The sequence below is a fragment of the Quercus lobata genome, chromosome 5 (assembly GCF_001633185.2).
Source record: "Quercus lobata isolate SW786 chromosome 5, ValleyOak3.0 Primary Assembly, whole genome shotgun sequence".
In the NCBI taxonomy this organism is placed as follows: Eukaryota; Viridiplantae; Streptophyta; class Magnoliopsida; order Fagales; family Fagaceae; genus Quercus; species Quercus lobata.
Window position 1 is genome coordinate 19355736 of NC_044908.1, and position 12339 is coordinate 19368074.

At 33.6% G+C, this 12339-nt stretch overlaps 1 protein-coding gene and 1 long non-coding RNA gene across 2 annotated transcripts; both read left to right on the top strand.

Moving 5' to 3' along the window:
* Positions 1–5560: 5560 nt before the first annotated feature.
* LOC115990121 (splicing factor 3B subunit 2-like) lies at positions 5561–9625 on the top strand. Its single transcript, XM_031113979.1, has 6 exons — positions 5561–5572; positions 7770–7889; positions 8007–8129; positions 8246–8308; positions 8397–8503; positions 9596–9625. The coding sequence occupies exons 1-5, from the start codon at positions 5561–5563 to the stop codon at positions 8448–8450; spliced, it is 372 nt and encodes a 123-aa protein (XP_030969839.1). The 3' UTR covers positions 8451–8503; positions 9596–9625.
* Positions 9626–9758: 133 nt separating this feature from the next.
* LOC115989167 lies at positions 9759–12332 on the top strand. Its single transcript, XR_004091833.1, has 3 exons — positions 9759–9833; positions 9945–10018; positions 12260–12332. It is a non-coding gene; the product is annotated as an uncharacterized LOC115989167 (long non-coding RNA).
* The last annotated feature ends 7 nt before the right edge of the window (positions 12333–12339 follow it).

Below are 12339 nucleotides of genomic sequence, written 5' to 3' on the forward strand. Positions count from 1 at the left end.
ACATCTCCTAAACCCTAACCTAGAAAATAGGAATAATAAACAAACAAAAGCTGAAACCTAACAACCTAACATGCTTAAAACAAAAAAGCAAAATAAACCTCAATTAAGCAGGCATGTCAAAGCACATATAAAGCAAATAAAACATATAAAACAAGAACTAAAACAAGAGGAAAAGAAAGATGAAGCTAGAACCTTTACCTCCAAACAAAAGGCTCCTTAGCTTGATTTTGACTGTTCCTCTCAGTCAATCTAGTCACAACCAAACCAAAATTAGTTAGTAAACCTTTGAAACTCAAAGATTAAGACCTAAATAGGTCTCAATCAAACAAAATTTGACTTGAGGATGTTTTGTAAAAAACTCTCTTTAATTCACTATTTTTCTAGTGAATCTTATGTGTTTTACCACTATAATTCATCCTCTTTTGAAAATCTACCTTTTCAGGTTTTATGTAGTTGAAAATAGAGGTTTGGTGCAACTCTTAAATGAAGTGGAGTTCATTCCAAACCAAGTTTCAATGCAGAAAACCTTTTCTTTCTAGTTTCTAGAACCTAGTATGCGCACGAATGCTCGTGTATGCATACATGCATGAAACATGTGCACGTAGAGCTTGAGCATGCGTGTGCATATGCCTGTATGCATACACATGCCCTAGGGTTTCCATGGTCATTATTTAAAAAAAGCAAAAGCTCAATTAGTCCAAAAAGAGTTATATTTTTTTGAAAACACTTCCTCAAGTCAATTTCTATCTGATTAGGCCTTAAACCAACCTTGGGCTCTAGAATTCCAACATCATTGGAGAACAGGGGCCCGAGTTATAAGAGGTACAAAATGCGGTGTCTATAACCATGTGAAAGTATCTTTGACAAATGGAGGTTATAGGTGAACTAGACTTGGTTTGGTTTTAGTGATCCTTGAGGATTGGACCTTTGGTTGGTGGGTGCTCTACCTGCATGTTGATTTATCATTCCATTGCTACTATTTCTGCTCTGTTGAGGGTGAGTAGTGTTGCTCTCATTGATCTGTTAAATCTAATAAAATTGCTATCCCATTTTTAGGATCAAAAAATCAATCCCATCAAGATTACTTGGAAAAGGCAAATAAAGCACGAAGTGAAAGACTTTCTTTAGGTTCATCTTCTGCTAAATGATTTTTGAGAGCTTTCTGTTGAGCTGGGTGGCTTCCAGCTAGCATTTTGACAGTTTTTTATGTTATTAATAGTATAGATAAACTTCCCTTAAACACTTGAAAAGTGAACTTTTGTAAACTACCCACATAATAAATTGTTAACATTAGCTACCTAATCTTTTACAGAATTAGCACACATCAATCAATCAATCAATCAATCAATCTCTCTCTCTCTCTCTCTCTCTCTCTCTCTCCATATTATTATCAAAATTGGAAATTAGATTTCAGCTTTCCTTCACCATACATTGCATAACCCAAGATAAAGTAAAACTTAAAAACAAAATTAAAAAAATTCTTCTTTTTGTTGAGATTTTATGCCTAAACCATGACGTTTGATTCCCTATATAAAATTAATCTTTGATTGGTTAACATTAATTATTTCGAGTTATGTGTTTAATCCTTCTTTTTTTGGATATGTTGAGATTATTGGTTCTTCTATTGTTAAGTTAAGTTACAATAGTCCCTTTGATAAATTACATTTTATTGTTCTACATTTAAAAATTTATTGTATTTTTGTTATTATAATTTTATTTTGTATATAGTGTTTTTTTAATATATTTTTTAATTTATAATTTTTACTTAAAAATATCAATTGTTATATGAAATATTTTTATGAAGAGAGAGAAAGAGAGGTGAAATTACCATTTTGGTCCTTATAATTTGAGTCACCATTAATTTGGTCCCTATTTTTTCTAGCAGTCAATTCGGTCTTTATTATTTTAAACTTGCTATCAAGTTAATTCCTATAATCAACTCACTTGCAGAAAATGTCTACATGGTAAATGGTGTGCAACATTGACACACTTGAAGTTTATGTGACAAATAAAATAAAATAAAAAGTAGTATACATTAAGAAATGCCACATTAGCATTTGAATAAAAATCCAAATAACAAGAATAAATAAAAAAATAAGTATTGTATGTTACTTTCTCTCACTTTCTAGCAACCAAACACAAGAAAAAAATAAAATAAAATAAAGAAAAAATCTTTTTTTTTTCTCATGGTCCAAGAACCAAAACTACCAAACAACACTGTAACAATAAACAAATTGTCTATTTCTTTATCTTCACCTAACTTCTTTAGAAACAAACAAAATCTTTGTACCAAATTCAACTTTCTAAGAAATAAAACAACTGAAATCAATAAACCAAAACATACATAATTCCCAAATTAATAAACTAAACAGAAATGAAAATTACAAAGTAAATTTAGAGCCCAGATTAGGGTTTCTTTTTGTGCTTCTAAGACAGAAGGAGGAGGGAACTAACATATTCCTAAACCATGAATTGAAGGAGTGTTGATGATGTTGTCATTAGTGAACGGAAATGAGAGTGAGAGAAAGGGAAAGATTAGAGACTTATGTAGTTTTTATTCTAAAAGTGTTAGAGAAAATAATGATGGAGATTTTCTTTTTGTTTGTTACTATGTTTTCTTGTTAATAAAGTGAGGGAAAAGAAAATAGGATTTTTTTTTTTTCTTATTCATTTGATTTTTTTTTTTTTTTTGGATTTTTTAAAAAAAAATTGAAATGCTAATGTGGCATTTTTTAATGTATATTAAAATAATTTTATTATTATTTTATTAGTCATATAAATTTTAAGCATGCCAGTGGCACTCACCATTTGTCACATAAGTATTTTCAGCAAATGAGTATGACACCAAGGAGAAGAGACTAACTTGTAAACAAATCAAAAATAATGAAGTTCAAATTTATTACTAGAAAAAAGTAAGGATTAATTTGAAAGTGATCCCAAAATGTAGGGACCAAATGGTAATTTTGTCTTAAATCTCATATAAACTCTCAATTTGTACACCCAAAATACAAAAATGTAATTCCTCCAAAACGTAATTAATCATTTTACATCTACTAAGAAGATTGAATTTTTTTAAAAGATTAAAATATAGAAACTGAAATAAGTATTATTTAATTTTATATTTAAATATAACAAGACCTCATTCAAGATAGTGGCTTTTAAGTTTAAAATTGTACGCAGCCATCATGAACCGACCGGCATACCAACATAAATCATTAACATTTTTGACAAAGGAAGCTCGAGTCTAAAGCTTGGGCCAGTCAATATCCAATCTTTTTTTTTTTGGAGGGAAAGTCAATATCCAATCTTATAATATAGCAGTGGTGATGTCTCAGGAAGGCAAAAAAAAGTGCTTTATCAATTATCCGTAGTTACCCATAGTGACCTCTGTAGGAAAGGATTCGCACTAAAGGAAGTGAAAGAATGAAACGGACTTGATAATTTTTTTTTTTTTTTTTTTTTTTGAGGACTTTTTTTTTTTTTTTTAATGAGAATCAACATAGTGCCATTTATTTAATGAATACTATCAAAGTTTGCTAACAACACAAGAATGAAATTGTGGTGGAACATCTTCCATCCACATACTATAATCTGAAATATTTAAAGCAAAACGAGCTAAAACATGAGCAACCATATTACTCTCTCTCTTAACATGAGAATAGTGTAATTTACTAAAACATCTAGCTAAAACAACTCTAATCCCTGATTTCTGCTCCCTACTGAATGGTGTACCATCAAAATTTGCCTTTACCATGTCCAAGATAGTTCCTCCAACGAACTCAGATCAGTGTGGACTATGGTAGAGAAGGTTGTTGCACCGCCTAGAACTCCGTTAGGAGTTCTTTGGCCATGTTTGCGAGCTGATTTGGACTACAACAAGGATGGTTAGTTCTGACTCGATTCCGGTGTGTCCATTTTGTCCAAACCGTCATCGTAATTTCAACAGAAAAGGGCAGAGAAACACTATCTGCCATTGATGCAATCCACCCTGTGTGTTGATCAGCAAGGCTGCCACTGTCTGGAGGTTTTGGAGGAATTGAATATACATAAGATGCTTGTGCAAACTGAGCATCTTGTAGAACCTGTAGGATTGGGACTGGTTTGTCACTAATCCGAAGAGCGTTCCTGCGATGCCAGATCATCCACGTTCTAACATTGGTTGGCTGCTCTTCAATCTCAACCGTTGAAATTACTATGCATTGAAAGGTGGCTAGCTTAACAGATGACTCCTTAATTCCAGGAACCCCGATATTTGATTTCGCATTAAATTCCTCCAAACTCCCCTTATCACTACCAAACCTTACCACCTCGAGCTCTTTAATGCCGTGATTCATGCTCTCCAAATTTGGCACCAATAATTCAAAATTAATACCCTCTAGCTGTGCCAATGATTCCGTATCATTGTTGTATTTCAACGCTTGCATATTGGATGGATTAGCCATATCTTCACCATGAGTAACGTTTGTAACGTATGCAGTATTGTCTTCCCCACCAAAATCGATTTCCATATTCGGAATGACCCCTATCTGAGATTCACTCTCGCCGCCGTCCTCCGCCTCCTTAGGGTGGCAGAAAATAACAAGATCGTACATAGTGTGAAGGGCCAAGGGAAAGAAGGGAAGAAGAGAAAAAATCCCTAGTGCAAGACCTATCAGAAACTGTTTCCCCATCCCCCACAAAGGAAAGACCATTACGGATAACAGTGTTACCCTAAGAGAAAAGGAGAAGAAAAAGAGAAGCAGAAAACGTAATGCACTCTTAAGATAGAAACAACAAAACAAACTCTCCTTCAAAAAGAAGGGACAAACACTTCTACTGTCCAATGGAAGACCTGGCTTCCAGAGAGACAGAGAGACAGGGGCCATAACTCTAGATAATTATATGAATAATGTAGCATTAAGTCATTAAAAAATAAATAAATAAATAAAGAAGAAGAAGAAGAAGAAGAAAAACATTTAGTAAATATAATTTCAGTTGCTTTTGAGACCAACATTTGAAAATCTTTTTTTAAATGAAAGCTAAAAATGGGTTAGTTTTTGGCCTTTGAGTACTTTTTATTAGCTCATTTTGTATAAATAATGTCTTATTGATTGTAGAGATTGATCCGTATAGAAAAGAAAAATGGGCTATAAAGCCCGATTCATACTTAATGCTAGACCCATGTTAAGAAAATAAGTGAGAGGCTCATGGCCTACTTGATCAAAGTAGAGTAATTAGGCTTCTCCGATAGCACATTTCTCTTAATAGAAATGTAGGCATAATACAAATTTGTGCACTTAACTGCTAGGATTTTGGCATGGGCCTGCATATGCTTGGCCCATCATCTTTTACGGTATGGGCCATAACTACTCAGTAATTTCAATTTAATGTAAGTTAATTCAGAAACTTTATCATATATCTTTCATCTCAACTAACATTGGTAAGTTCTTTAAGCATTACCAAGTTAAAAAAAAAAAAAAAAAGTTCGTTAAGTATTATAGTTTTGCTTTTAGATTTTGAGTGGAAGAAAGTAACAAGTTTGTGCCACACAAAGCCACTTCTAACAGCGAATGTGAAAATGATGGGAATAAAGGTAAATTGTTAAACCTGAGTTAATAAACTAGATTGATAATATTCTCTTTAAACATTCTTACTACTTCCATGTAATAACAATTTCACTTAGAGGAATTACTTGCCATGTGAAAGTTTTTAATTATTAACAACTTATAAATAAACCAAAACTCTAATAAAAGTTACATAAATTTTTACTTTACTTCTTGAGTTTAGCTTATCTCTAGTACTTTTTTAACTGAAATCTTCTTTTGGTTTAATAAGAAAATGTTACATCAACCACTAACTAAATAAAAATGCGGAAATTAAAACTTCCTACCAATTACTATTGTGTATTTAAAATAAAATGACATCTTCAATTAAAAAAGTACTGAAAGTAAGCCAAAACCTTAGCGTTAAAACTCACTACCACTTAGCATTAAGTAAGTTTATTCATCATAAATATTCTTTATTTGAAATGGATTAATTTTATGATTCATATTGACATTTTATAAGACAATATTTATTCATTTTAAAGAATTAGACATTTATTGCACTAGAGTGCTGACCACCTAATATATATATATTGCTTTAAATAGGGTAGAGGTATAGTATAGAATCCTGTTGAGTTTAGTAATACTTTGTGAACACCATATATTGCAATAATAAATTAATTATACATCTTTTTTTTTTTTAATTATACGTCCAAATGAGAGAAAAAGAGGAAAATGGTCGGTTGCTTGGTGGGTCTAGTTTTTTTAATTTTTCAAAACATAAAAAAGAAATTATTTAATGAAATATTTTCATTACTTACCAAAAATAATCTTTAAATCTTCTCAAAAAAAAAAAAATCTTTAAATGTTGGGGAAATTTTAAGAGAGAAATTTTTGAAAACAGTTCTTTCATCAATTGGTATTTGAAAGCACATAGGAAAATTTGATAAACTATATTTGACAAATTTTATAAACCAAAAAAATTTGAAATCACTATTTGTTTTAGAAAGAAAAGTCAGTAGCGGCTAGCTTTTCGTTTGGGATGTCATTTTGGTTTACATCAAAGAAACTCGCACGTGCAACCGTGCCAAGACGCTAACGGCTAGTAATTATAAAACTCAGTCTTTTCAAATTTCTCTCTCTCTCACTTTCCCTCACCCTTTCTACACTTTCCTTCACTTTTCTCTCTCAAAAAATTCTCTCGCTTTCACAGAGCCATCTTCAAACGCAGGAATTTTTCCTGGAGAAAGTGGTTTTCCTTATCCTTACCACAAAAACATACAAACGCAATTCAAGAAAACGGGTTCAAAGATTTTCCCCAGAAGATGAAAATCTGATCTCTCTCTTCAAATTTATCTTCTACGCTTCTCTGATCTGAAGTGAAGCGAGGAGAGGAAGGAAATTGTGTTAATTAAATTATAATTATGGCTGTGGAAACTCTACCACTCCAACGGCGCCGTTGCCAATGGAGATCTTTCTTCTAACCCTAACCCTATACCGAACGAGGCCGTCGCTGCCGTAAGCAGAAGAAGAACTCCAACGCCTCCCAAGCCCCCTCAACAGGTTTTTTTTTTTTTGGGTGTGTGATTTCATTTGTATGGAAAATTGGAATTTGTGATAACAAAGGTTGCTTAATGTTTAGTGGATTTTGGTTTATGATAGTTGAAGTTAGGTTTTACGTGTGTTGAATTGAGTGGAGCATGGAGTTTTTCTTTGTGATTTATTTCCTGCTTTGTTTGTTTGTTTAGAAACCGAAGGAAAACGAGAGAAAGATTATAGGAAACTAGCACTTGATGAGATTTATTAAAAAATATTTAAATTAAAGAAAATATTTCACGAATATCTTTGAAATTGAGCAATGAAGTAATTGTTCTTGAACTTGAAGAAAAAGGAATATAAGCTTGAACTCTTTAAGGTGTAATCATTTATGGGGGTAAAATTTTTTATTTGGATATTTGCAATCTGGATAAAAGGTAACCCTTTTGGAAACAAAGTAATCTTTCCCTCTCTCTGATGGGGTTTAATTGAGAGTTTATTTCAGTTTAGTTTTCACATTACCAGAGAAGAAAAACTGAATAAGATAGATGAATTTCGTCTTCAATTTAAGCTGGTTTTGCATTAGCTTGAAAAAAGAGTATTAAGATCTTATGATACCCATATTCATGTTGTCCAATGAATTATAAATCATTAAGTTCTGTTACATGGTTCTGAACATGTTTATTTCTCTTATATGTTGGAAATTTGTAGGCGTTTCCGCAAGTTGAAGTGGAGTATGTCCTAGAGCCTGCTGAGCTTGATGACGGAATGGATGAAAAATTTAGAAAGATTTTTAGCCAATTGAGTTTCCGTGAAACTACTGCAACTCAGGTTAAAGGAATCTTCCCTTGTCCCTTCTTTTTATGTAATATTGACTTTAAGTGATTCGATTTTCTGCTGGGAGAAGTATGAGCCTGATATGATACATTAATTATTCTACCCATTCAGGATAATGATAACAAGGATGAACCTACTGAAAATGTAGCCTCAACCAAGAAGGCTGACTCAAACTCAGAAGAGGAAGAACAGGATAACCCACAAGAAGAGAAAGGCGTGTCAAACAAGAAGAAGGTATATATGACTTGTTAATAAATATATCAATCGATATTTTGTATAGTTTCATATAGTTGTTATGATTGTGGCAGTTTGTCATAAAAGACTAAAGGATTTCTGTTTTCATCTTTCAGCTACAACGGCAGATGCAGATTGCTAAACTGAAGCAAATTTGCTCAAGGCCTGATGTTGTTGAGGTAGGGATATTTGCTTGTGCTTTGTTGTTTCTTCTTATTATTCTTCTCGTTATTGTTCTGTGGTTATATACAATTTATTCATTTCCAGGTTTGGGATGCAACCTCTGCAGACTCGAAGTTGTTGGTGTTTTTGAAATCATAAAGGAACACTGTGCCTCTCCCAAGGCATTGGTGTCAGAAATGTAAATTTTTGCAGTTTAGTAAGCATCACTAGAATTGAAGACTAGTGGGTTAAAATTTAAAATGTGCATGCATGACTTGTGGAAATAGTGAACCTGTGGAATTTAGAGAATAGGGCGTAGGAAGATCAAGTTGATAAGGTCTCTCTTATATGTATATATGTGGTTCTTGTAGGGGAGCTACTGTGACAATCATGGAGACTGGACTTGTAGGTATTTGGCAATGAGCACCCTTAAATGATTTCTTTGTTCATGCATTTAATTTGCTAGTGCGGGGGGGGGGCATTGATATTTGTATGATGCTATTTGTGGGGAAATTTAATTTTTTTAGTTTTATAACAGAGTAATTTTGCATGATATATGTTGGGGATTTGTTTACATTTGAGTTGCCAACACTACAAGAAAATCGAGCAGTTGCGGCGGACCTATTGCGGCGGGTGCCAAAACCGCCACTATAGGTAGCCTTATTGCGGCGCGAATTGGGCCAGCCGCTGTACAAGAGATCTATTGCGGCGGGCCGATAGCATATATATAGCGGCGGGTCAATGACCCGCCGCAATAGGCCCTTACATTTCCCCCACCCGGCCTAAATTTTCCCTCTATTTTTTTTGTCCCTGTTCATTTTTAGCGCCTTTTCGTTTTTAGCTAGTCTCCCACACTCTCTCTCTTTCTCTCAGACACCGAAAATCTCCTCAGTGTCTCATCTCTACCCCTACCCACAAACCCACAGCCATAGCCACCACCTCCCAACCCCCGACCACAGCCACCACTACCACCCAAAAATCGAGCCTAGTTAGGTCCAAAAACAAATGGGTCAGGTCTAGCCCGACCCATTTCTCTTATCATTTCTAACCCTAACGGTTCATGCCCGTGATCTAGAACCTTCCTTCGTTTTGCTATCTCATCCGAACTCTCTTGACAGAAACCCATGGCTTGAGCTACCTAATCTCATCACCTCAAACCGGCACTGCCACCACAGGAGGCGGCTTGCTCCTCATCAAAAACCCCTCTAATCTAGTTACGCACAACTCTTTTGCATTCACCGATTCCTATTTCTTTTTTCTGTTTATTGTTATCAAACCCTAATTTCTTGTTTGGTACACCGCAGGACCGAAAGACTGGTTGAGGTTCATCTTGGCACCGATTGACGCTTCGCGAGAAATTCATCGCTTTGTCTATCTCTCACTCGGTCTAATTCTCTATTTCTCTCTGATTCTTTTCTGTTATTATTATTATTATCTTGGTTTGATTATTTGCTTGGTTTTTGAATAGCGGCTAGGGATTTAGAGGAAATTCAAGAGCTGTTGAGGTTGGTCGATGGCACTGTAAACCCTTCACTTTCTCAGGTAAAGATGTTTTTTTTTTTTTTTTTTTGGTTAATTAAGTAATTTTAATTAATGGGTGGGTAAGGGCTTTCTCAGGTATGCTTATTATTTTTTTGTTGCTGACGATTTCAGAGATTGCAAAGCCAGTGTCTCTGCAAACAGCAAGTTCTAAATACCCATCAACGATTCCAGTCTCTGCTAAAAAGGTAAAGGAAAAACTCTCTCTGTGTTTGTGATTTATTTATTTATTTATTTTTGTGTGAAAAAATTGTTCTATGATGGTGTGACTCTACTGGGTCTATTCAGCTTCTCTGTTGTTGTTCTTAAATTCCTCTGGAATGCTGTTGTACTTGTGTGTGTGTGTGTGTGTGTGTGTGTGTGTGTTTGTCTCCTCTGCTTTGTAAAATTTAGATTGTCATGATCCCAAAACAAAATACATAGTTCTTACAAACTGGGTTATTGTATTTTAAACAGAACACAACAAATAAATTAAGAAAGTTATTAAGTTGTTGATCTGATAATTTGTATAGTAGCTTTAGCATTTTCCTAATTCTTTTTAAACGTGTCTAAGTTATGAGCATTCTAGTTTAGTTGACTTAGTTCTATATTATAATTTTCCCCAGTAAAATTTGGATTTTGGAGTGAAAATCATATTTTTGAAGTTTCAACTGTTTTAATGTAAAGAATGGATGGGAAAAGAATTGAAAATCACATTTTAATTATTTAGGTCCTGAGAAAGCAAGGAACCTCAAGCCTTATACAATTACTTAGCTTGGATAAGGTTTTTTTTTTTTTTTTTTTGAGAAAAGCTTGGATAAGGTGAGTTCCCATTTTTATGCCAAAAGAATTCTTTTCCTACGTATACTCACTAACTAGAACTTACTATGATTAATGCTAACATGATTGGATTGTATTATAGACTTTTTTACTTATGCTGTGAAAATTTTATTGCCAGAGTTAGGGTGCTTACAAATTCGCTGCTTTGGGTGTTAAAGTGGCTAACTGATGCACATGATCTTCTATTTACATATATGTGCTTAAACAAATCCATTGGGACTCTATTTTTATTTATTTATTTATTTTATTATTATTATTATATATAAGTCAAATTTGTTGGGACTCTCTCAGTATATAAATTTTGGTGGTAGTAGGTCATGTATGTTTGTGGTCCCTTGGCCTAAGTTTTGTTTTTGGGAAGTTCTAATGAATATTATAATTGTTGGATTAAATATTAACATAATGAATAAAATAATGAAATAGAGGTGGAAAATGGAGGCCATAGAGACATGTGACGTGATGTTGTACACAAAAATTGTCTTGCTAATGCAATGGGCTTCATGAAGGAGAAGGCATTGTCTGGCTGTGCTCAGCTTCTCAAGCAGTACCAGGAGTACTACGAGTAGATATGATTTTGTGATTTGAGTTCCCCTTTTATGTGCCTAGTTATTAAGTTATATATGCTTGGTTTATTCTAGTATCTATTTACTTATGTCTTTATGGATTGTTACCTCAACATTTAGAGGAAGATGATTTCTTTGTGAATTGGACTTCACTAATTAAATTAAACTTGGGTCTTTTTAATCTCTACAAACTGTAGTGATTCGCTGCTGGTTTCAATAAACTAGTATTCCTTATTATGGTTCTGATTACATGCTACTACATTGCATAGACAAGTAATTCAACCACATTTCACTAGCAATGTTACGTCTCACACATTATAGTAGGCTTCATAGATTAAGTTCATCCACCATTTATGTGAGAAGAATGCTCTTTTCCTTGCATAAACATCTTTTCTGGAGGGAACCTCGACGAACTATATTTAAGAACCTTGCTCCCTGGCGGTGGGGGATCCTTAAGTGATATTTATGAGGGTGAGCTCAGTCTGAGCAAGTTTTTGTGTTAACTTGTTACTTAGTTTTGACCTTTTCATTCTTTTCCTCACTCAGTAATGAAAGGACATGGGAGCTCTTTGCAACCTTGACTAAAATGACTTAGAACACTACATTTTCATTTATAATGAAATATTGTGGATGAAGAACTCTTGATCTATTGGTGATGGTTGTTTGAAAAAGAAATACTTAAACCTTTTTGGAGTAAAGGACTAGCCTGGGTTTTGTTGGATTTTCTGTTTTTTCCTTTGTAAAATTCTAATAGTTTAATTTTCTTTTACAATGGGACATCCAAATGATAAAGGCAGTTTTGAAATGAATTGTTCCTTGGATAAAAAAATAATAGCTGCTTTGTTGGTCAAACACCACATATGATGAGATAACTGTTACTTCATTTTTCTAATTTGCAAGTATTCAATTTTTTCATTTTAGATATTTCTTCCCTATAAATTTTATCGTCTGACTGGCCTATTTTTATGCTGCCTTTGATATTTCTTCCTAGATTTTTAGGGAGTGGCTTCAAACTAGTTCTTTTTGTGTGTTATTGCTTCTTTGCAGGTTTAATGAATTTGGAAAGTTTGAACTTGGATTCCTGTGGGATAGGTGATGAAGGGCTTGCTAATCTGACAGGTTTATTA